General features: G+C 47.3%; 2 protein-coding genes across 2 annotated transcripts in view; one reads left to right on the top strand and one right to left on the bottom strand.

Annotated features, from left to right (window-relative positions):
* The window catches only part of LOC147091915 (uncharacterized), a 290,506-nt gene that overhangs the window by 21,080 nt on the left and 243,724 nt on the right, over positions 1 to 25,702 (top strand). The gene's annotated exons all lie outside the window — the stretch shown is intronic.
* LOC147091920 (uncharacterized) lies at positions 18,414 to 23,947 on the bottom strand. The gene is made up of 2 exons (XM_085976933.1): positions 23,863 to 23,947; positions 18,414 to 21,089 (listed from the first exon to the last, which is right to left on the bottom strand). The coding sequence occupies exon 2, from the start codon at positions 20,840 to 20,842 to the stop codon at positions 18,977 to 18,979; it is 1,866 nt and encodes a 621-aa protein (XP_085833059.1). The 5' UTR covers positions 20,843 to 21,089; positions 23,863 to 23,947; the 3' UTR covers positions 18,414 to 18,976.

The following is a 25,702-nucleotide window of genomic DNA, read 5'->3' as shown; positions in this document are numbered from 1 at the left end:
GGAACCCTGGATATCAAGAGATATACAAGAATGGATTAGAAAAAAAAAGGAGGCTTTTGGCAGATACAAAGGACTAAAAACAGTGGAAGCTCTAGAGGAGTACAGAAAGTGCAGGGGGGTACGTGAAAAAGAAATTAGGAGAGCAAAGAGGGGGCATGCAAAAACACTGGCGGGCACAATAAAGAAAAATCCCAAGGTGTTTTATAAGTATATTAAGGGCAAGAGGATAACCAGGGAAAGAGTAGGGCCCATTAGGGACCAAAGTGGCAATCTGTGTGTAGAGCCGGAAGATGTGGGTGAGGTTTTAAATGAATATTTTGCCTCCGTGTCCACTATGGAGAAGGGCGATGTAGGCGTAGAAATCAGGCAGTGGGATTCTGATATACTTGAACAAATTAGTATTGAGAGGGAGGAGGAACTAGCGGTTTTAGCAGGCTTAAAAGTAGATAAATCCCCAGGCCTAGATGAAACGTATCCCAGGCTGCTGTGTGAGGCAAGGGAGGAGATTGCAGGGGCTCTGACACAAATTTTCAGAACCTCTCTGGCCACAGGGGAGGTGCCAGAGGACTGGAGGACAGCTAACATAGTACCATTATTCAAGAAGGGTAGTAGGAATAAACCAGATAATAACAAGCCAGTGAGCCTAACATTAGTGGTAGGGAAATTATTGGAAAAAATTCTGAGGGACAGAATTAGTCTCCACTTGGACAGGCAAGGATTAATCAAGGATAGTCAGCATGGCTTTGTCAGGGGGAGATAATGTCTAACCAATTTGATTGAATTTTTCAAGGGGGTGACTAGGTGTGTGGATGAGGGTAGTGCAGTTGATGTAGTCTATATGGGCTTCAGTAAGGCTTTTGACAAAGTCCTGCATGGGAGACTGGTCAAGAATGTAAGAGCCCATGGGATCCAGGGCAATTTGGCACATTGGATCCAAAATTGGCTTAGTGGCAGGGGGCAGAGGGTGATGGTCGAAGGTTGTTTTTGTGACTGGAAGCCTGTGTCCAGTGGTGTACCACAGGGATCGGTGCTGGGTCCCTTGCTGTTTGTAGTGTACATTAATGATTTAGATATGAATGTAGGAGGTATGATCAGTAAGTTCGCAGATGATATGAAAATTAGAGTGGTAAATAGCAAGGAGGGAAGCCTCAGGCTACAGGACGATATAGACGGGTTGGTCAGATGGGCCCAACAGTGGCAAATGGACTTTGACCCTGAAAAGTGTGAGGTGATGCATTTTGGGAGGACTAACAAGGCAAGGGAATACACAATGAATGGTAGGATCCTAGGAAGGACAGAGGATCAGAGGGACCTTGGTGTGCATGTACATAGATCCCTGAAGGCAGCAGGACAAGTAGATAAGGTGGTGAAGAAGGCATATGGGATACTTGCCTTCATTTGCCGGGGCATAGAATATAAGAGCAGGGAGGTTATGATGGAGCTGTACAAAATGCTAGTTAGGCTACAGCTGGAATGCTGTGTGCAGTTCTGGTTGCCACACCATAGGAAGGATGTGATTGCATTGGAGAGGGTGCAGAGGAGATTCACCAGGGTGTTACCTGGGATGGAGCGCTTCAGCTATGAAGAGAGACTGGACAGGCTGGGGTTGTTTTCCTTAGAGCATAGAAGGCTGAGGGGGGACCTGATTGAGGTGTACAAATTTGTGAGGGGCATAGATAGGGTAGATAGAAAGGAACTTTTCCCCTTAGTAGAGGGGTCAATAACCAGGGGGCATAGTTTCAAGGTAAGGGGCAGGAGGTTTAGAGGGGATTTGAGGAAAAACTTTTTCACCCAGAGGATGGTTGGAATCTGGAACTCACTGCCGGAAAGGGTGGTAGAGGCAGGAACCCTCATAACATTCAAGAAGCATTTAGATGAGCACTTGAAACACCATAGCATACAAGGCTATGGACCAAGTGCTGGAAAATGGGATTAGAATAGATAGGGCTTGATGGCCGGCACGGACATGATGGGCCGAAGGGCCCCTTTCTGTGCTGTATAACTCTATGACTCTAACTCTGAGCTGAAGTTCCTCGAGTTGCAGACACTTCTGGTCACCACACTTTAGGAAGGATGTGAAGGCCCTTGAGAGGGTGCAGAGGAGATTTACCAGAATGGTTCCGGGGATGGGGGATCTAAGCTACAAGGACAGGTTGGAGAAGCTGGATTTGTTTTCATTAGGGCAAAGGAGATTGAGGTGTGATTTGACAGAGGTGTATAAGATTATGACAGGTTTGGATAGGCTAGACGGGGAAAGGCTGTTCCCACTAGTTGATGGTACAAGGACTAGGGGACCCAGATTTAAGGTTTTGGGCAAGAGATACAGGGGGGATGTAAGTGAAAACTATTTACAGAGTGAGTGGGGATGACCTGGAACTCGCTGCCGACAGAAGTGGTGGAAGTGGAGACACTCAATGTTTTCAAGGGGAGACTGGCTAGGCACTTGAGGGAAATAAACTTGCAGGGCTACGGGGATAGAGCGGGGGAATGGGACTGACTGGATTGCTCTACAGAGAGCCGGCACGGACTCGATGGGCTGAATGGCCTCCTTCTGTGCCTCTATGACTCTATGCAACACATCACCTGCCCTGCCATCTCTATTGTATTTTATTTAACTAATTAGGTTTTCAAGTTTTGAAATACTCAATTGTCTATCAATAGTTTTTAATCTTGGTAATAACCTTGTTTAATTTATTAAATGTAGTTATATGCATTAGGTCTTTACTGTAACTTAGCCTACAGTCCTAATTAAACCCTAGTTGTTTCTATATTTTTTAATGCATCAAGCAGCACCTCTTACCCCCACCTCACCGAATTCACTCACTCACCCAATTCCCAAGTTCAGTCCTCTGTAGAAGCAATACTCCGTAGAACTGGACTCAGTGCTACTTACCTCCCAAACATTTCTCCTTCCACACTCAAAAGGCCGATGAATTTCAGGTCCTGATGGAGTGACTCTCTCAGCTCTTGATGTGATGTTTGGTTTGAGTTTCCCCGTCTGTCAATCCCGCCCATCTCACAGTCTGTGAAAGGAATTTACAAAAGCCATCACTGAGAGTCCAGGACAGAAATTGACAACATTCGCTCCTCCTGCTCCCTGGCCCAAGGGGGCCGCACATGCGCCCCGCTGCACACTCGGCCTCTCAAGATGGCGGCCGTTGAGCCGGGCCTGTCACCGGGAGAAAGTCCCGCAGCCGCTGCCCCACTCGTGGCAAACGTGGGAACCGTAGGTACTTATTCGGGGGCTTGAGGCCTACACCGGGTGTTTATAAAACCTCCCCGCCGGTTCCATTGCTCCCCTGTGTAGTGTATGTGCCTTTAAGAGCCCCATGTGTACTGTAATGCCGGTAATGGCTACTCGGGCTATATAAGCCTGTATATTGTGTTGTATCAGTTAGTTCCCCTCCAGACTTTGTTTAGTAAACACCTATGAAACCAACTCCTGTCTTCAGTGTCTCTATCAACACACAGACACAACAGTGGCGACGAATTGGAAACGGACTTACCTGCAATTTGGCAGCACCTCAAGGACATCGATTCCTCTGGCGTCCAAAGTTGAAGAAAAATCAAGAAAAAGAAAAAGCTGTAGTTTCACCAGCTAGCCAAGCTGGTGGCAGGTACTGCAATAATCCTTCCTGGGCGTCGGGCTGGGGCTCCAGCGGCTGGCTCTACAGCTGGACCAAGCAGCGAAAGCAGAGGCAAGCAGTAACAGACGGGGAGGGAGCACTCGGAAGACGGCCGGCGCTGCTAGCAGGTCGGCGTTCAGACCTAGAGAGAGAGTCCGGCGGGAACGAGTCTCCAACTGTAAATAAATAAATAAAAAGAATGGAAACCGCGGGAAACAGCGTTGTCATCGGCAGCAGCGGCGGGGAAGCACGGGAAGCGCCATATCTTTTCTGCAGAAAAGAAAGAAAAGCGCGGGAAGCGCCATTTTTTTTCTAGGATGCCTAAGTCTGGCAATATTGCTGCTTTTGATAACGAGATAGAGGATTGGACCACATATGTGGAAAGAGTGGAGGTATATTGCACCGCAAATTGAATAGAAGATGAAAAAAAAGCTTCAGTAATACTAAATCTAATGGGCGCTAAGACATACGGGCTGTTACGAAATTTAATCACTCCAGCCAAACCAAAGGACAAGAATTTTAAAGAAATTGTTGATACCCTACAGGAGCACTTAAACCCAGCACCGCTGCTGATAGGGGAAGATTCAAATTCTTCAAGAGAAATCAACACAAGAATGAAAGTAACGCTGATTACCTCACCGAATTAAGAAAGCTATCAAAACACTGCCAATTCAGGGCAGGACTAGCAGATTATCTTCGAGACAAATTCGTCTGCGGTCTCTTAAGTGAAGGAACACAGAAAAGGCTGCTTTCTGAAAAAGATTTAACACTGGACAAGGCTTTCAGTATGGCTGTATCATACGAAGCAGCCGCAAGAGGAGCTGCAGAGATACAACAAAAGACACAGGACTTCGGCACCCATGAAATGACACACGGTTTTGAGAGAAGTTATCGCTGCGGCAGATCCACCCATGACCAGAGGGACTGCTGGTTCAGGGACAAAGCATGCAAGCAATGCGGAAAGATTGGACACATTGCACGGGTATGCCGATCTGGACAAAAAAAATCCACAGACAGGAAAAAAAAAATCAATAAAGAAAAGTACAGAAAGGTACAAATGATGACGGACAGTAGCTCTGAAGACCAGAAGAGCGATAGCGACTCCGAAAACAAGAGACTAAGCTGTCTCAAATTACATAATGTAATTGCCAAAGATGATTACCAGATCATTTGGGTTACCCTCACGATAGCAGGGTCCCCAGTTAAAATGGAGCTAGATACAGGATCAGCTCTGACCGTCATAAATCGACGGGATTACGAGCAGCTATTTCCGCATATACCTTTAAAAGACACATCCATTATCTTGAAAACATATATGGGGCAGAAAGTATACCCCAAAGGAAAAGTAAGGGTGCCTGTTGTATACAACGGCAAAGAAATACAAAAGTTGTATTTATACATTCTACAAGATGGTGGTCCACCACTGTTGGGACGTGAATGGACCAGGAAAATACATTTAGACTGGCACTCCATTCAGGCACTGACGGTGACCAGTAAGAACAAAAACGATGATGACGTCATACCTGAACGATTAAAAGACATCTTGGCCAACGCCAAAGAAGTGTTTCAAGAGAAACTAGGAACCTTAAAAGGCATCACCGCCTCAATAAAAGTGGAAGATGCAGCAATTCCCAAGTTTTTTAAGGCAAGACCGGTGCCATACGCAATTCGTCCAGCAGTCGAGGCAGAGCTGGAGAATTTGGAAAAGGCAGGCGTATTATCCAAAATAGATTGGAGCGAGTGGGCAACACCCATCGTTCCAGTCATGAAGAAAGCATTGGATAATGATAAATCTGAAGAACAGAGAAAAATTTGCATCTGTGGCGACTTCAAGGTGACTGTAAACCTGGTCCTTCACACGGTACAGTATCCTCTTCCGAGGATAGAAGATATTTTCGCCTCACTATCCGGAGGGAAACGTTTGACCAAAATTGACTTGGCACAGGCATATCTACAGATGGAGGTTGAAGAGGCCTCTAAAAAATATCTCACGATAAATACACACAAAGGTCTGTACCAGTACAATCGACTGGTTTTCGGAGTAGCATCCGCTCCAGCTATCTGGCAAAGAGCTATGGAGCAAGTCCTCCAAGGGATTCCGGGGACTCAATGCTACCTAGACGACATCCTTGTAACAGGAGAAAACGACAACGAGCACCTTGCCAATTTGGAACAGGTGCTCACTAGGCTGAGAGAACGGGGCCTACGAGCAAATCGCAACAAGTGCGAATTTTTCCAAAATCAAATATCATATTGTGGCCACATAATTAATAAGGAAGGGTTGCATAAGTCACCTGAAAAAATTGAAGCGGTCATAAAAGCCCCAGCACCTGAAAATGTTTCACAATTAAGGTCGTTCCTGGGATTAATAAATTACTATCATAAATTTTTACCGAAATTATTAACTCTTCTACACCCTCTTAATGAACTGCTACAAACAGGAGTAATTTGGAAATGGAGCGAAGACTGTAAACGTGCCTTCCATAAGTGCAAAGACTTAATCATGTCCAAAGAAGTTTTGGCTCATTACAACCCATCACTGCCAATCAGACTGGCATGCGATGCATCCCCTTACAGCGCAGGAGCAGTATTATCGCATAAATTCCCTGATGGCTCAGAACGGCTGATAGCTTTTGCGTCACGCTCATTGAACTCAGCTGAGCGTAACTATGCCCAAATCGACAGGGAAGCACTCAGCCTGGTATGGGGAGTGAAGAAATTCAACCATTACCTACACGGACAAAAATTTACCTTGTTGACTGACCATCAGCCCCTCATCTCCATATTCAACCCTAAAAAGGGTGTTCCCATTATGACAGCGCAAAGGCTACAGAGGTGGTCCCCTTTTCTAGGGGCACACCAATACAACATAGAATACAAAGGATCAAAACAGCATGGGAATGCTGATGGGTTATCGCGCCTACCGTTGCCAACGGTAGAAGAAGCACCTACCGTAGACCCAGTGGAGATTTTCCACTCTACCATAGTCGAATGTCTACGAGTAACAAATTCTACCATTGAAAGGGAAACTAGAAATGACCCGACTCTCTCACGAGTCTACGATTTAACAGTGAAGGGATGGCCAGCACATGGCGAACCACTGTTGCCAGCATTCTCGCAAAGAAGAGAACAGCTGTCAGTGTGCCGAGGAACCTTGATGTGTGGATCCAGAGTGGTGATTCCACCCAAACTCCAGGATAAAGTTCTAAAGGAGCTTCACGAGGGGCATCTGGGTGGAGTGAAAATGCAGAACCTAGCCAGGGCATTTGTATGGTGGCCAGGTATCGATGGAGACATCGAAGAAATGACCAAGAGCTGCCTAGGATGCCAGAAGTTCCAAAACGCTCCACCCCAAGCCCCTCTACATCCATGGGAGTGGCCCTCATCTCCCTGGCAAAGGGTACACATCGACTTTGCTGGTCCATTTATGGACTCAATGTTCTTAATCGCGGTTGATGCACACTCCAAGTGGCTGGAGGTAATAAAGATGTCCTCCACCACCATGGAAAAAACCATCACAGTATTAAGGACCATATTTGCCAGGAATGGGCTGCCGGAACAGATCTGTTCTGATAATGGACTGCAATTTGTGTCCGAAGAATTCAGGAAGTTCTTAAAAAACAATGGGGTTAAGCACTACACGTCCGCCCCATACCATCCCGCCACCAATGGATTGGCTGAAAGGTTTGTCCAGACCTTCAAGAAGGCCATAAAGGCCATGGGTAATGAAGACATAAAACTTCAGCACAAGGTGGATAACTTCTTGTTCGCATACAGGAATGCAACACATATGGTTACAAACCAAACTCCCGCCATGATGTTCTTCAATAGAAGCCTAAGATGTCGGCTGGATTTGATCAAGCCCAACATCAGAAGGGACGTGGAGAACCGGCAGTTTCAAGGCATGAATGAAAGGCCAACTAGAACCTTCCAGATAGGTCACCAAGTTTTGGCCCGGGACTACCGTATCGAGAAATGGCAGCCTGGAACTATCTGCACACGACTAGGATCGCTGATGTATACCGTGGACATCGGAGAAAGCATAATAAGGCGCCATGCTGACCAAATCATAGAGTCATCCGAAAAGGGACAACCTACACCACAACTCTATACACCTAACGATGAAGTAGAGATACCCATATCTACCTCCGATCCGGTGATACTGGAACCCGATGAACCCGACACTGGCATTCAAGCCGAATCAGCCTTGCCAAAAGAACCTACTACACCACCAGAATCTATTACACCACCGAGGCGTTATCCGGACCGAGTCAGGAAGCCTCCAGAGAGACTGACTTATAATTAATTAACTGCAGCAATGTGTAGATTATTTTTCTTGTAACATGTAATTAATAATTACTTAAAATATTATGTACTGGTTGGCTAAAAGGGGAGGAATTGTAGTGTATGTGCCTTTAAGAGCCCCATGTGTACTGTAATGCTGGTAATGGCCACTCGGGCTATATAAGCCTGTATATTGTGTTGTATCAGTTAGTTCCCCACCAGACTTTGTTTAGTAAACACCTATGAAACCAACTCCTGTCTTCTGTGTCTCTACCAACACACAGACACAACACCCTGCACCCCAACACCGCCTCCCCGCTCCGGAATCTTCTGTCTGCCTTCCGCCGCCATCACCCGACTGGTGGCACTGACTGTGCACGTGCGGGACCCACCCCGCGCCTGCGCACCAAGCCCCTGCAGCATTGATAGGGCCTATTCTTCCTCGTGGAGCGTTCTGGGTAACAACCACCGCCATTGTCTCGGCCGGCTGAGGAGCGCAGAGATACATTTTGAGCAAGCAACAGGAGGAGAAAATCAATGAAAGTTGATTCCTGTGATTTCAGACACCGGGATGAGCCGCGCGGCGTCCATTGGAGCAATGCTCGGATACACTCAGCGCATGGGCAACTAGCACAATTTTAGAAAGGGTTAGAAGATGAGATTAAATTGTTATAGTTTATTATTATATTTCATAAATTAAGTGGATGATCAGCATGGGTTAGATACAGATTAAGACTCCCTCCGCACTGTCCCATTAAACACTCCCAGGACAGGTACAGCAGGGGTGAGATACAGAATACAGATACAGAATACAGCTCCCTCTACACTGTCCCATCAAACACATTTTTTATTCATTCATGGGATGTGGGCGTCGCTGGCAAGGCCAGCATTTATTGCCCATCCCCAATTGCCCTTGAGCAGGTGATGGTGAGCTGCCTTCTTGAACCGCTGCAATCCTTGTGGTGAAGGTACTCCCACAGTGCCGTTGGGGAGGAAGTTCCAGGATTTTGACCCAGTGACAATGAAGGAACGGCGATATATTTCCAAGTCAGGATGGTGTGTACCTTGGAGTGGAACTCACAGGTGGTGGTGTTCCCATGTGCCTGCTGCCCTTGTCCTTCTAAGTGGTAGAGGTCACGGGCTTGGGAGGTGCTGCCAAAGAAGTATTGGCGAGTTGCTGCAGTGCATCTTGTAGATGGAACACACTGCAGCCACGGCGCGCCGGTGGTGGAGGGAGTGAATATTTAAGGTGGTGGATGGGGTGCCAATCAGGCGGGCTGCTTTGTCCTGGATGGTGTCGAGCTTCTTGAGTGTTGTTGGAGCTGCTCTCATCCAGGCAAGTGGAGAGTATCCTATCACACTCCTGACTCGTGCCTTGTAAATGGTGGAAAGGCTTTGGGGAGTCAGGAGGTGAGACACTTGCCACAGGATACCCAGCCTCTGACCTTTGGATTTCTCTTCCCCAGAGAGCTGTGGAGGCTGGGTCATTGAATGTGTTTAAGGTGGAGATAGACAGATTTTTGAACGATAAGGGAGTCAAGGGTTATGGGGAGCGGGCAGATAAGTGGAGTTGAAGTCAAGATCAGATCAGCCACGATCTTATTGAATGGCGGAGCAGGCTCGAGGAGCGAAATGACCTACTCCTGCTCCTACGTCTTATGTTCTTGTGTCTCTCATCAGCTCCGGCCGCCGCGCTGAGTTGTGGCTGACTCCGCGCATACGCCCCATGGCCCTGCCCTCTCCTGCTCCACAGGCGCCCGGCCCGCACCACGCATGCTCAGCACACACCCTGGGCCCCTGTCAATCATCCTACCCCACGCCTGCGCCTGCACGCTGGGCCCCTGAGCTCCAGGCTGCCGCACGGGGCTTTCGTTGTAAAGTCGGTGTTGGTGAAGAGCCGCAATCAGTGAGGGAAAGTGAGTTTTGCGAGGGGGTGGAGTGAACCGCGGCACGTGATCGCGGGGCCTGTGACTGACAGGAGCTCTGACCAATAGGAAGAGCGCGGGCGGAGCTGACTGGCGGCGAGCCCTCCAACCAATGGCGGTGCGGCAAGGGGGCAGAGCCTCCTCTCTAGCTCAGGTGTGCTGGGGCCGATTGTGATGTGCTGTCCCCAGGTGAGAGCAGCTCAGTCAGCACAGAGCTGGGGCAGGAATCTGGGAGAGGGGCCGCAGGCAGTGGGCCTGGCAAAGGGACAATCACTGATTGAATAATATACAGGGGTAAGGGCACACTAACCTCACATCATCTATATATATTAATGAATACTTTACCTCTGTTTTCACAAAAGGGTCAATGCAGACATTGCGATCATGGAGGAGGGTGTGAAATATTAGATGAAATAAACATAGTGAAAGAGGAAGTATTAAAGGGTTTAGCATCTTTGAAAGTGGTTCAATCCCCAGGGCCGGGTGAAATGTATCCCAGACTGTTAAGATAAGTAAGAGAGGAAATAGCAGAGGCTCTGACCATCATTTTCCAATCCTCTGTGGCTACAGGTGTGGTGCTGGAGGACTGCTAACGTGGTACCGTTGATTAAAAAGGGAGAAAGGGATAGACTGAGTAATTACAGGCCAGTCAGCCTAACGTCGGTGGTGGGAAAATTATTGGAAAGAATTCTGAGGGACAGGATAAATCTTCATTTAGAATAATCAGGGACAGACAGCATGGATTTGTTAAGGGGAGGTCATGTCTGGCTAACCTGATTGCATTTTTTGAGGAGGTAAGAAGGAGGGTCGATGAGGGTAGTGTGTTTGATGTAGTCTATATGGATTTTAGCAAGGCTTTTGATAAGGTCCCGCATGGTAGATTGGTCATGAAAGTAAAAGCCCATGGGATCCAATGCAAAGTGGCAAGTTGGATCCAAAATTAGCTCAGAGGCAGGAAACAAAGGGTAATGGTCGAAGTGTGGCGTACCGATCACAGAACGGACACAACCCGCTTTCCGGTCCGTAGACTATAAATCAGGCGTCATGCCTTTAAGAAGCATCACACCTTTAAGAAACTCGGTCTGCATATAGTTAAGCCCAGAGCAGGGGAGGAGGGTTCGAAGCTGTGCACTGATGAAAGGCAGTTGTACTTTGTGTGGTCTCGGACTCCATTTTGTGTTCAGCATGCAGCCTCAACAATTAAACCTTTTCTGTTGAACCTCTCCGAGTGCAGTATTTTTTGCTAGGAGTACGTAGACTCCTACAGAAGGGTGTTTTTGTGACTGGAAGGCTGTTTCCAGTGGGGTTCCACAGGGCTCAATACTGGGTCCTTTGCTTTTTGTGGTATAAATCAATGATTTGCACTTGAATGTAGGAAGTATGATTAAGAAGTTTGCAGATGATGCAAAAGTTGGCTGTGTGGTTGATAATGAAGAAGAAAGCTACAGACTGCAGGAAGATATCAATGGACTGGTCAGGTGGGCAGAACAGTGGCAAATGGAATTCAATCCGGACAAGTGTGAGGTAATGCATTTGGGGAGGGCTAACAAGGCAAGGGAATACACTATAAATGGTAGGACACTGAGAAGTGCAGAGGATCAGAGGGACCTTGGAGTGCATGTCCACAGATCCCTGAAGGTAGCAGGACAGGTAGATAAGGTGGTTAAGATGGCATACGGGATACTTGCCTTTATTAGCCGAGGCATAGAATATAAGAGCAGGGAGGTTTTGCTTGAACTGTATAAAATTTTAGTTAGGCTGCAGCTAGAGTACTGCATGCAGTTCTGGTCACCACAGTACAGGAAGGATCTGATTGCACTAGAGAGGGTGCAGAGGAGATTTATGAGGATGTTACCTGGTTTGGGGAATTTTATATATAAGCAGAGATGGCTGGGGTTGTTTTCTTTGGAACGGAGGAGGCTGAGGAGAGACCTAATTGAGGTGTATAAAATTATGAGGGGCCTAGATAGAGTGCATAGGAAGGACCTATTTCCCTTAGCAGAAGGGTCAATAATCAGGGGGCATAGATTTAAAGTAATTGGTCGGAAGCTTAGAGAGGGGATTTGAGGAGAAATGTTTTTCACCCAGAGGGTGGTGGGGGTCTGGAACTCACTGCCTGAAAGGGTGGGAGAGGCAGAGACCCTCATCACATTTAAAAAGTACTTGGATATGCACTTGAAGTGCTGTAACCTACAAGGCTACGGACCAAGTGCTGGAAAGTGGGATTAGGCTGGATAGCTCTTTGTCGGCCAGCACGGACAAGATGGGCCGAATGGCCTCCTTCTGTGCTGTAAATTTCTATGATTCATTGATCATCCCATTCCCCAGGCTGACTCTGTGTTAACACCTCAGGCGAGCCGTCCCACGTAGGGTGACTCCCTCAACCTGTTCTCCCGGTTACAGAACCAGTTTGTCTCTCTCAGGAATGCCCAAGGCTCTGTTGTCTGGGCACCAACTCACTCGTGACCTCACATGTTGCAACAAGTCTGCTGCCTGATATACCTATCAATTCATCCAATGAAAAGCGACGAGTTAAGATAGTAACTATAGGTTTTTATTGGCTAAATAACAGAGCCCACCCTCGTGGGTGATCGGGTTCAACAAGGAGGAATACCAGCCAGTCGACCACCTTTATACCTGGGCAAGCAGGCGGAGCCATGGGCGGAGTCAGCTGTGGTCAGCCCAGTTATAACAGCGTGACAAGAGGTGACCTTGTGTAGTGATACAACAGTGTAAACAGTGATAACCATAGTGTAACGATATCAACAGTGATAACCATAGTGTAACGATAGTGAACGATAAAAGTGGTTTACCACACTGCCTGAGCAGTTTGCAGTGTTATTAGGTCTGTGGGTCTCTTAGCAACCACCTCCCTTATCTAGGCAAAGGGCTCATCTCCTGACTTTGGGTGTTATCATTCCAAACTTCAGCATTCTCTGTCTTTTAGCTTCAATCTGTCTGTGTCCACCCAGTGACAACACTGAGCTCCTCCCTCCAACCACTGACACTCGCCCTCTTGCTGAGAAAGAAAGACTTGCATTTATATAGCGCCTTTCACAACCTCAGGACGTCCCAGAGCGCTTTACAGCCAATGAAGTACTTCTGAAGTGTAGTCACTGTTGTAATGTGAGAAACGCGGCAGCCAATTGGCGCAACAGCAAGCTCCCACAAACAGCAATGTGACAATGACCAGATAATCTATTTCAGTGATGTTGATTGAGGGATAAATATTGGCCTCAGGACACCGGGGAGAACTCCCCTGCTCTTCTTCAATGTAGTGCCACGGGATCTTTTACATCCACCTGACAGAGCAGACGGGGGCCTCGGTTTAACATCTCATCCGAAAGACGGCACCTCTGACAGTGCAGCACTCTCTCAGTACTGGAGTGTCAGCGTAGATTTTTATGCTCAAGTCTCTGGACTGGGACTTGAACCCACGACCTTTTGACTCAGAGGTGAGAATGCTGCCCACTGAGCTAAAGTGCCTGGAGCTAAGCCAGCTGGGATACTTGACATAGGATTACATCGGATATACGGCACAGAAACAGGCCATTCGGCCCAACCAGTCCATGCCGGTGTTTATGCTCCACTCGAGCCTCCTCCGGTCTTTCCTCATCTAAATCTATCAGCATAACCCTCGATTCCCTTCTCCCTCATATGCTTGTCTAGCCTCCCCTCAAATGCATCGATACTATTCGCTTCAACCACTCCCTGTGGCAGTGAGTTCCACATTCTCACCACTCTCTGGGTAAAGAAGTTTCTTCTGAATTCCCTATTGGATTTCTTGGTGACTATCTTATATTGAGGCCTCTAGTTATGCTCTTCCCCACAAGTGGAAACATTCTCTCTGTATCCACTCTGTCAACATTTTTCATAATTTTAAAGACCTCTATTAGGTCACCCCTCAGCCTTCTTTCAAGAGAAAAGAGACCCAGCCTGTTTATCCTTTCCTGATATGTATACCCTCGCATTTCTGGTATCATCCTTGTAAATCTTCGCTGCACCCTCTCCAGTGCCTCTATATCCTTTTTATAATATGGCAACCAGAACTGTACGCAGTACTCCCTGTGTGGTCTAACCAAGGTTCGATACAGGTTTAGCATAACTTCACTACTTTTCAATTCTATACCTCGCGAAATAAAACCTAGTGCTTGGTTTGCTTTTTTTATGGCCTTGCTAACCTGTGTCGCAACTTTTAGTAATTTGTGTATTTGTACTCCGAGATCCCTTTGTTCCTCTACCCCACCTAGACTCGCACCCTCCAAGTGATGTGACCTCCCCATTCTTCCTACCAAAATGTAATACCTCACAGGGTAGGGTTTAAACTGAAATGGCAGGGGGTTGGGAACCTGAGCAGGGAGACAGTGGAAAGGGAAACAAGTATAAAAGCAAAAGATAGAAAGGAGAAAAATAAAAGTGGCAGTCAGAGAAATCAATGGTTTAAATCAACCATGGCCACAGTAAATAATAATTCCAATAGGTCTAAGAGTGTTAAAAACACAAGCCTGAAGGCTTTGTGTCTTAATGCGAGGAGCATTCGTAATAAGGTGGATGAATTAGCTGCGCAAATAGAGGTAAACCAATATGATTTGATTGGAATAATGGAAACATGGCTCCAGGGTGGCCAAGGCTGGGAACTCAACATCCAGGGGTATTCAATATTCAGGAAAGATAGGCAAAAAGGAAAGGGAGGTGGGGTAGCATTGCTGGTTAAAGAAGGGATTAACACAATTGTAAGGAAGGATATTAGCTCTGATGATGTGGAATCTGTGTGGGCAGAACTGAGAAATACCAAGGGGCAGAAAACGTTAGTGGGAGTGGTATATAAACCTCCAAACAGTAATGCGAATGGCATTAAAAGGGAAATTAGAGAAGCATGCAATGAGGGCACAGCAGTCATCATGGGTGACTTTAATCTACATATAGATTGGGCTAACCAAATTAGTAACAATACTGTGGAGGAGGAATTCCCGGAGTGTTTACGGGATGGTTTCCTGGGCCAATATGTCGAGGAACCAACCAGAGATCAGGCCATCTTAGACTGTGTATTATGTAATGAGAAAGGATTAATTAGCAATCTTGTTGTACGAGGCCCCTTGGGTCAGAGCGATCATAATATGATAGAATTCTTCATTAAGATGGAGAATGAAGTAGCTGACTCTGAGACTAGGGTCCAGAATTTAAATAAAGGAAACTACAATGGTCTGAGGCGCGAGTTGGGTAGGATTGATTGGCGAATGTCACTCAAAGGGTTGACGGTGGATAGGCAATGGCAAACATTCAAAGACCGCATGGATGAACTACAGAATTTGTTCATCCCAGTTTGGCATAAAAATAATACAAGAAAGGTGACTCAACCGTGGCTAACAAGGGAAATTAGGGATAGCATAAGATCCAAGGAGAGGACATATAAATTGGCCAGAAAAAGCAGTAAACCTGAGGATTGGGAGCAGTTTAGGATTCAACAAAGGAGGACAAGTGGATTAATTAAGAAGGGGAAAATAGAATATGAGAGTAAGCTTGCAGTGAACATAAAAGCATTCATAGATGTGTGAAGAGAAAAAGATTGGTGAAGTCAAGCGTAGGTCCTTTGCAGTCAGACTCAGAGGAATTTATAATGTGGAACAAAGAAATGGCAACCAATTAAATACATATTCTGCTTCTGTCTTCACAAAGGAGGACACAAATAACCTCCCAGAGATGTCGGGGAACATAGGGTCTGATGAAAGGGAGGAACTGAAATAAATCAGTATTTGTAGGGAAATGGTGTTAAGAGAAATTGACAGGATTGAAGGCCGATAAATCCCCAGGACCTGATCATTTACATCCTAGGGTACTTAAGAGAGTGGCCCTAGAAATAGTAGATGCATTGCTGATCATCTTCCAACATTCGATGGAATCTGGAACAGTACCCATGGATTGGAGGGCAGCTAATGTTACCCCACTATTCAAAAAAGGTGGGAAGAGAGAAAACGGGGAATTACGGACCAGTAAGCCTGACATTGGTAGTGGGGAAAATGCTAGAGTCCATTATAAAAGATGTAATAGCAGAACACTTGGAAAACAGTGACAGGATCGGACAAAGTCAACATGGATTTACAAAAGGTAAGTCGTGCTTGACTAATCTACTGGAATTTTTTGAGGATGTAACTGGTAAAATAGATAAGGGAGAACCAGTGAATGTGGTGCTTTTGGACTTTCAGAAGGCTTTCGATAAGGTCCCGTATAAGAGGTTAGCGAGTAAAGTTAAGGCACATGGGATTGAGGGCAAAGTATTGACTTGGAGAGAGAACTGGTTGGCAGACAGAAAGCAAAGAGCTGGAATAAACGGGCCTTTTTCTGAGTGGCAGGCAGTGACTAGTGGGGTACCGCAGGGATCGGTTCTTGGACCCCAGCTATTCACAATACATATTAATGATCTAGACAAGGGAACTAGATGTAATATCTCCAAGTTTGCAGATGACACAAAGCTGGGTGGGCATGTGTGCTGTGAGGAGGATGCCGAGAAACTCCAGGATGATTTGGACAGGTTGGGTGATTGGGCAGAAGCATGGCAGATGCAATATAACATGGATAAATGCGAGGTTATCCATTTTGGTGGCAAAAACAGGAAGGCAGATTATCTGAATGGCAATAGATTGGGAGAAGGGGAAATGCAATGAGACCTGGGTGTCCTTGTGCACCAGTCGCTGAAGGTAAGCATGCAGGTGCAGCAGGCGGTTTAGAAGGCAAAATGGTATGTTGGCCTTCGCAGCGAGAGGGTTTGAGTACAGGAACAAGGATGTCTTGCTGCAGTTGTACAGGGCCTTGGTGAGACCACATCTTGAGTATTGTGTGCAGTTTTGGTCACCTTATCTGAGGAAGGATGTTCTTGCCATGGAAGGAGTTCAGCGAAGATTCACCAGGCTGATACCTGGGATGGCAGGAATGACGTATGAGGAGAGATTGGGTCGATTGGGCTTATACTCGCTGGAGCTCAGAAGAATGAGAGGGGATCTCATTGAAACTTATAAAATTCTGACAGGACTGGACGCAGGATGTTCCCGATGGTCAGGGTGTCCAGAACCAGGGGTCACAGTCTAAGGATAAGGGGTATGCCATTTAGGACAGAAATGAGGAGGAATTTCTTCACCCAGAGAGTGGTGAACTTGTGGAATTCTCTACCACAGAAGGCAGTAGAGGCCAATTCATTAAATATATTCAAGAAAGAGTTGGATATATTTCTTAAGGCTAAAGGGATCAAGAGGTATGGGGAGAAGGCAGGGGCAGGGTACTGAATTTGGATGATCAGCCATGATCTCATTGAATGGTGAAGCAGGCTCGAGGGGCCGAATGGCCTACTCCTGCTCCTATCTTCTATGTTTCTATTTATCTGTTCAGCCTTGGTCAGTCTGCAAAAACTCTGAGGTGTTTAATAATGAAATCGGAGTCAAAAAGCTCAGGTGAGGCAGTTTAAAAAGACAGTGCCTGACCAGAGATTACTGGATGCTGACACTTGGTGCTCACGAGGATAGAATGTCCCATTCCCCAGGCACGGACATCCAGCACCTCGATCACAGCAATAATTCACAAAACAATGGCAATATAACTTGGAGCAGAGATGGTTAAGTGGAGCTGTGATCGAGGTGCTCAAAATTATGAGAGGTTTTGATCGAGCAAACAAGGAGAAGCTGTTGTCACTGGCAGGAGGGTCGGTAACGAGAGGACACAGATTTCAGATCATTGGCAAAAGAATCTAGAGAGGAAATGAGGAGACTTTTTTTACACAGCGAATTGTGATATCTGGAATGCACTGCCTGAATAGGAGGTGGAAGCAGATTCAATAGTAACTTTCAAAAGGGAATTGGATATATACTAAAGGCAGAAATTTGCAGGGCTGTGGGGAAAGAGCAGGGCAGTGGGACTAATTGCATCGCTCTTTCAGAGAGCCGGCACCAGCACGATGGGCCGAAAGGCATCCTACTGTGCTCTATGATTCTATAACATCAGCTTCTCTCTGCACATGAGTATTGAGAGAACAGGGAATAATCTTTAAATCCAGTCCAGTTATTGGGGGCCCTTAACATTAACAAGCCCCAGTTGCCTGAATTAACATGGTTCAGTCCTGGATGTGATTAAAGGCATGGGAAACAGTGGAATCGACCCACCACAGTCACAATGTGGACACTCTGGTGTGTCAGCGGGTGGGATACATCAGGGAATCCCTTTCCACACACTGAGGTTGACTCTAATGATCGGGAGTCCCAGGGTTTCGGATACCAGATAATCAAGCTCAGAAGAACACAAATTGTCTCTCCAGGCTTTATTAAGAGCGCTGCATAACACAGATCGGGTGATAATTCCCTCAATCTGGAGAATAGAAGTACAGTGGATTCGCGCGCGATCTTCTCGAGTCTGTTCCAACTGACAACGGCTTAAGTGGCCTGTTCTTATACACAAGCTTGGTTACCGCTCAGGAAATGGGATTGTTTGGACCCGTCTGTTGACTGCCTCCTGAACTCCTGCTAATTCAGGGAATTTAGTCCATCTGTGACCAGACTATAACCACAAGCCCGTCTGGTTATCACACCTATACGGTCCATGAGGTTATTATTAGATTCACACCCAGACGTTGTGTCTTTTCTTGTCTGGCACTTCATCCCATAACTTGGGTACAGGGGCTCAATAATGTTTCATTCATCGGAAAAAGACAAAGTACAACAACGTACTGGTCAGCTTAACAGAATCTCATAATATTTATGTGGCTATAAATATAAAAGTCACTAAGAAATCCAGGAGGGAATTCAGGAGAAACCTCTTGACCCAGAGAATGGTGAGAATGGGGAACTCGCTACCACAAGGGGTTGTTGAGGTGAACAGCATCGATGGATTTATGGGGAAGACACTCAAGGGAGAAAGGAGTGGGAGGAGATGTTGATCAGGTTAATTGAAGTAGGGTGGGTGTGGAGCATAAACACTGGCATGGACCAGTTGGGCCGAATGGCCTGTTTCTGTGCTGTACATTCTATATAACACCATGAACTGTCAAAAGAGGAGAATCATCAGCACAACAGTCTTAAAGATTAAACAGCAGTACAAGAATTTATAAAACATTCATCCATTCCACGTTCATGTCACCCCAGCTGTCTACAGCGCTCTGCGCTACAGAACAATGTGAATTCGCTGGTGTGTCAGTAGGTGCGATGACAGAGTGAATCCCTTCGCACACAGAGAGCAGGTGAATGGCCTCTTTCCTGCTCTCTCCAGCTGCTGTCCCTTCAGCTCCTGGAACATTTGAAAACTTTTCCCACAGTTGGAATGTTTCACCGGCCTCTCCCCAGTGTGAACTTGCTGGTGTGCCAGCAGATTTGAGGACAGAGTGAATCCCTTCCCACACACGGAGCAGGTGAATGGTCTCTCCCCGGTGTGAACTCGCTGGTGTCCGTTCAGGTTCCTGGAGCTCTTAAAGCTCATCCCACACACCGAACATGTAAACGGTCTCTGATCGGAGTGAACTTGCTGATGTCGCTTCAGATCCTCAGAGGTTTTAAAGCTCATCCCACACACCGAACATTTAAATGGTCTCTGATCGGAGTGAACTTGCTGATGTCGCTTCAGATCCTCAGAGGTTTTAAAGCTCATCCCACAGGCAGAACATTTAAATGGTCTCTCATTGGTGTGAACTCGCTGGTGTTGCTTCAGATTGCCAGAGCTGTTAAAGCTCATCCCACAGACAGAACATGTAAACGGTCTCTCATCGGTGTGAACTCGCTGGTGTTGCTTCAGATTCCCAGAGGTGTTAAAGCTCTTCCCACAGTCAGAACATTTAAATGGTCTCTCCCCAGTGTGAACTCGCTGGTGTGTCAGCAGGTGGGATGACCGAGTGAATCCCTTCCCACACACGGAGCAGGTGAATGGCCTCTTTCCTGCTCTCTCCAGCTGCTGTCCCTTCAGCTCCTGGAACATTTGAAAACTTTTCCCACAGTTGGAATGTTTCACCGGCCTCTCCCCAGTGTGAACTTGCTGGTGTGCCAGCAGATTTGAGGACGAAGTGAATCCCTTCCCACACACGGAGCAGGTGAATGGTCTCTCCCCGGTGTGAACTCGCTGGTGTCTGTTCAGATTCGTGGAGCTCTTAAAGCTCATCCCACACACCGAACATGTAAATGGTCTCTGATCGGAGTGAACTTGCTGATGTCGCTTCAGATCCTCAGAAGTTTTAAAGCTCATCCCACAGACAGAACATGTAAACAGTCTCTCATCGGTGTGAACTCGCTGGTGTTGCTTCAGATTCCCAGAGGTGTTAAAGCTCTTCCCACAGACAGAACATGTAAATGGTCTCTCATCGGTGTGAACTCGCTGGTGTTGCTTCAGATTCCCAGAGCTGTTAAAGCTCATCCCACAGACAGAACATGTAAATGGTCTCTCATCGGTGTGAACTCGCTGGTGTTGCTTCAGATTCCCAGAGGTGTTAAAGCTCTTCCCACAGTCAGAACATTTAAATGGTCTCTCCCCAGTGTGAACTCGCTGGTGTGTCAGCAGGTGGGATGACCGAGTGAATCCCTTCCCACACACGGAGCAGGTGAATGGCCTCTTTCCTGCTCTCTCCAGCTGCTGTCTCTTCAGCTCCTGGAACATTTGAAAGCTTTTCCCACAGTCGGAATGTTTCACCGGCCTCTCCCCAGTGTGAACTCGCTGGTGTGCCAGCAGATTCGAGGACCGAGTGAATCTCTTCCCACACACGGAGCAGGTGAACAGAATCTCTCCTGCTCTCTCCAGCTGGTGTCTCTTCAGATCCTGGGACCTTTTAAATCTCTTCCCACAGTCAGAACATTTAATGTGAACAAGCTGGTGTCTCAGGAGGGTGGCAGAATGAGAGAATCGCTTCAAAAACACGGAGCAGGTCAACGGTCTCTCATTGGTGTGGATAAGCTGGTGTCTCAGCAGCACGGAGGGTGCAATTAATCCCTGCCCACACACGGAGTGGGTTAAAGGTCTCTCCCTAGTGTGAACTTGCTGGTGTATCATTGGAGCGGATGGCTGAGTGAATCCCTGCCCACACACGGGACCGGGGTTTCTCCCCGCTTCAGGTATTTGTAGATTTTGAAGCTCTTTCAGAACATTTAAAAGTTCTCTCCCCAGTGTGAACTCACGGGTGTTCCAGCAGATTGGAGGAGCGACTGAATCAGGTCCTGATGAATCGAGCGACTCTGTCAGATCTTGACGTGATGTTTGGTTTGAACTTCCTGTCTGTAAATGCTCCACTTCTAAAACCCTGTAAAAGGAGTGTAGAAAGGGTAAGTGGGGAAGGGTTTTTTTTTGGCTAATTTTGTCTCAAAGAACCAACAGGGTAGAGCCGGTCCCACTGGTGTCCAGCCATGCCCACAATAACCAGCGGGCCAGAAACAGCCCAATCCACCTCAGTGACTTGGTCCTGAAGTCAAAACAAGTCTCATCAAATGACATCCTTTGTGACTGTGACAAAGGTAAACTAACTCTCCTCGTCCTTCCTGACTTGTCTGCAGCCTTTGACACGGTTGACCACTCCATCCTTCTCCCAACACCGCTCCACTGTTGTCCAGCTGGGTGGGACTGCACTCGCCTGGTTCCATTCTTATCTATCTAATCGTAGCCACAGAATCACCTGCAATGGCTTCTCTTCCCGCTCCCGCATCGTTACCTCTGGTGTCCCCCCAAGGATCTATCCTTGGGCCCCTCCTATTTCTCATCTAAATGCTGCCCCTTGGTGACATCATCTGAAAACACAGCCTCAGTTTCCACATGCACGCTGACAACACCCAGCTCTACCTCACCACCAATTCTCTCGACCCCTCCACGATCTCTAATCCGGTTCTGGGTGAGCAGAAATTTTCTCCAATTAAATATTGGGAAGACTAAAGCAATTGTTTTCAGTCCCTGCCACAAACTCCGTTCCCTAGCCACTAACTCCATCCCTCTCCCTAACATCTGTCTGAGGCTTAACCACACTGTTCACAACCTCGCTGTTATATCTGACCCTGAAATGAGCTTCCGAACACATATCTGCAGCATAACAAAGACCGCCTATTTCCACCTCGGTAACATCGCCCGTCTTCCACCCCTGCCTCAGCTCATCCGCTGCTGAAACCCTCAGCCGGGCCTTTCTTACCTCTAGACTCGACTATTCCAACGCACTCCTGGCTGGCCTCCCACATTCTACCCGATGTAAACTTGAGGTGATCCAAAACTACCCGTGTCATAACTCAACGCCAAGTCCCGTTCACCCATCACCCCTGTGCTTTCTGACCTACATTGGCTCCCGGTTAAGCAATGCTTCGATTTCAAAATTCTCATCCTTGTTTTCAAATCCCTCCCTGGCCTCGCCCCTCCCTATCTTAGTTATTCCCTTCAGCCTCACAACCACCCGCCGCCCGCGATAGAATCATAGAAAAATTATGACACAGAAGGAGGCCATTCGGCCCATCTTGTGCGTGCCGGCCGATTAAGTGCTATCCACACTAATCCCACTTTCCAGCACTTGCTCCGTGGCCTTGTAGGTTACGGCACTTCAAGTGCACATCCAAGTACTTTTTAAAATGTGATGAGAGTTTCTGCCTCTCCCACCCTGTCAGGCAGTGAGTTCCAGACCCCCACCACCCTCTGGGTGAAAACATTTCTCCTCAACTCCCCTCTAAAGCTCTGACCAATTACTTTAAATCTACACCCCCTGGTTGTGGACCCCTCTGCCAAGGGAAATAGGTCCTTCCTATCTCGGCCCCTCAGAATTTTATACACCTCAATCAGGTCTCCCCTCAGCCTCCTCGATTCCAAAGAAAACAACCTCCTCCCCCCCGAGACATCTGCGCTCCTGCAATTCTGCCCTCTTGAGCATCCCTGATTATAATCGCTGCACCATCAGTGGCCGTGTCTTCTGTTGCCTCGGCCCTAAGCTCTGTAATTCCCTCCCTGAACCTCTCCGCCTCGCTATCCGCCTTTAAGACATAGAAACATAGAAGATAGGAGCAGTAGGCCATTCGGCCCCTCTAACCTGCTCCGCCATTCAATAAGATCATGGCTGATCATCCAAACTCAGTACCCTGTCCCTGCCTTCTCCCCATATTCCTTGATCCCTTTAGCCTTAAGAAATATATCTAACTCATTCTTGAATATATTTACTGAATTGGCCTCCACTGCCTTCTGTGGAAGAGAATTCCACAGGTTCACCACTCTCTGGGTGAAGAAATTCCTCCTCATTTCTGTCCTAAATGGCTTACCCCTTATCCTTAGACTGTGACCCCTGGTTCTAGACTCCCCAGCCAGGGGGAACATTCTCCCAGCATCCACCCTATCAAGCCCTGTAATAATTTTGTATGTTTCAATGTGGTCCCCTCTCATTCTTCTGAATTGAAGAGAATACAGGCCTAGTTTGCTCAATCCCTTCTCCTACGACAGTCCCGCCATCCCAGGAATCAATCTCGTGAACCTTCATTGCATTGAACTCCCTCTATGGCAAGTATATCCTTCCTTAGGTAAGGAGACCAAAATTGTACACAGTACTCCAGGTGTGGTCTCACCAAGGCCCTATATAATTGGAGTAAGACTTCTTTACTCCTGTACTAATATATTTCTTAAGGGAAGGAGGCAGGGACAGGGTACTGAATTTGGATGATCAGCCATGATCTCATTGAATGGCGGAACAGGCTCGAGGGGCCAAATGGCCTACTCCTGCTCCTATCTTCTATGTTTCTATGTATTCAATCTTTCCTTGTAGCTGAAATTCTCTAGTCCTGGCAACATCCTCGTAAATCTCCCGTCTTGAGCAGTCACATCTTTCCTGCAATGAGACGACCAGAACTGCACGCGGTGGCCTAACTGGTGTTTTTGTAAAGTTCAAGCAGAATCTCCCTGCTCTTACATGATACAGAAAGAGAGAGGCATTGCCCCTTTAAATACCTGGGGGGCACCCATTCCCCTTTAAATGACCAAGCAATTTTTTTTTTTTTTTTTTTGAAAAGGGGCCGCAGTCGCCTTTGACTCCCCCCCACCCCTCACCCACCACAAATACTCACGAGAGAGAGGAGGAAGAATGCTGGTCTTTGTCCCTTTAAAAGTGGCTGCCCACCAAAATGTTCACAGCACCAGGGCTCTTTGTTCTGGATAAAAATCAAAAAGAGAAAAGGTTCACTTATTTTTAAATCAATGCAATTGATGAATAGCCTTGCAATAAAGGTAATGCAAAGGAATAAACACTCAAGCTTGATAGCAAAATACTGCAGATGTTGTAAATCCGAAATAACAACAGAAAATGCTGGAAAAACTCAGCAAGTCAGGCAACATCCGTGGAGAGAAATTTGAGTTGACGTTTCGGGTTTGACCCTTCTTCAAAACTGGAGAGAAAAGGAACTAGATCGAAGGCAGGGCTGCGATCGGACAAAAGAATAAAAGAACCAAAAGAAGTAAAAGAGATTAGAAGCTAGACGAGATGGTAATAGGCTGTGATTAGGTGTAAAGTGTACTGGCAGGGTAAAAGATAGCTGCCAGGTGTGAGAGAGAAACAAAAGGAAAGGGGGGGGGGAAAGGAAAGGAGTGGAAAAATATAAGTGAAAATGAAATAGGGGCCGAGGTTATGATCTGAAATTGTTGAACTCGATATTGAGACCGGAAGGCTGCAGAGTGCCTAATCGGAAGATGAGGTGCTGTTCCTCGAGTTTACGTTGAGCTTCCGTGGAACAGTACAAGAGGCCAAGGACGGTGAGGTCCGAGTGGGAATGGAGCGGTGAATTGAAATGACAGGCGACCGGAAGCTCGGGGTCACCCTTACGGACTGAACGGAGGTGTTCCGCAAAGCGGTCACCCAATCTGCGTTTGGTCTCCCCAATGTAGAGGAGACCGCATCGTGAGCAGCGAATACAGTATACTAGATTGCGAGAAGTACAAGTAAATCGCTGTTTCACCTGGAAGGGGTGTTTGGGGCCCTGGACAGTGGGGAGGGGGGAGGTATAGGGGCAGGTGTTACATCTCCTCCGCTTGCACGGGAAGGTGCCAGGCGAAGGGGAAGGGCTGTTTGGGGTGATAGAGGAGTGGACTAGGGTGTCTCGGAGAGAGCGGTCCCTGCGGAATGCTGAAAGGGGAGGGGAGGGGAAGATACGTTTGGTGGTGGGATCACTTTGGAGGTAACGGAAATGCCGGAGGATGATCCGTTGAATGTGGAGGCTGGTGGGGTGAAAGGTGAGGACAAGGGGAACCCTATCGTGGTTCCGGGAGGGAGGGGCAGGGGTGAGGGCAGAGGTGCGGGAGATAGAACTGACACGGTCGAGGGCGGTGTCAACCACGGTAGAGGGGAATCCTCGGTTGCGGAAAAAGGAAGACATGTCTGAAGCACTGGTGTGGAAGGTGGCATCGTCGGAGCAGATACGGCGGAGGCGGAGAAACTGGGAGAATGGAATAGAGTCCTTACAGGAAGCGGGGTGGGAGGAAGTGTAGTCCAGGTAGCTGTGGGAGTCAGTGGGCTTGTAGTAAATATTGGTCGATAACCTATCCCCAGAGATGGAGACGGAGAAGTCGAGGAAGGGAAGGGAAGAGTCAGAGATGGACCATGTGAAGGTGAGGGAAGGGTGGAAATTGGAGGCAAAGTGAATGAAATTGTCAAGTTCGGGGCGAGAGCAGGAAACGGCACCGATACAGTCATCAATGTATCGGAAAAAGAGGTGAGGGAGGGGACCCGAGTAGGACTGGAACAAAGATTGTTCCACATAGCCCACGAAAAGGCAGGCATAGCTAGGACCCATGCGGGTACCCATGGCAACACCTTTGATTTGGAGGAAATGAGTGGAGTTAAAGGAGAAGTTGTTCAATGTGAGAACAAGTTCAGCCAAGCGGAGGAGGGTGGTGGTGGATGGGGACTGGATG

Source organism: Somniosus microcephalus, unplaced genomic scaffold (genome assembly GCF_052327205.1).
Source record: "Somniosus microcephalus isolate GS21.2 unplaced genomic scaffold, FLI_Smic_1.0 unresolved_chr3, whole genome shotgun sequence".
In the NCBI taxonomy this organism is placed as follows: domain Eukaryota; kingdom Metazoa; phylum Chordata; class Chondrichthyes; order Squaliformes; family Somniosidae; genus Somniosus; species Somniosus microcephalus.
Note: the sequence above shows the minus strand (reverse complement) of the source record. Positions and strands in the feature narration are given on the sequence as shown.

What these genes read in the sequence shown, in the direction of transcription:
- LOC147091920 (XM_085976933.1), bottom strand. Translation starts at nt 20,842, where the DNA reads ATGATACACCAGCAAGTTCACACTAGGGAGAGACCTTTAACCCACTCC.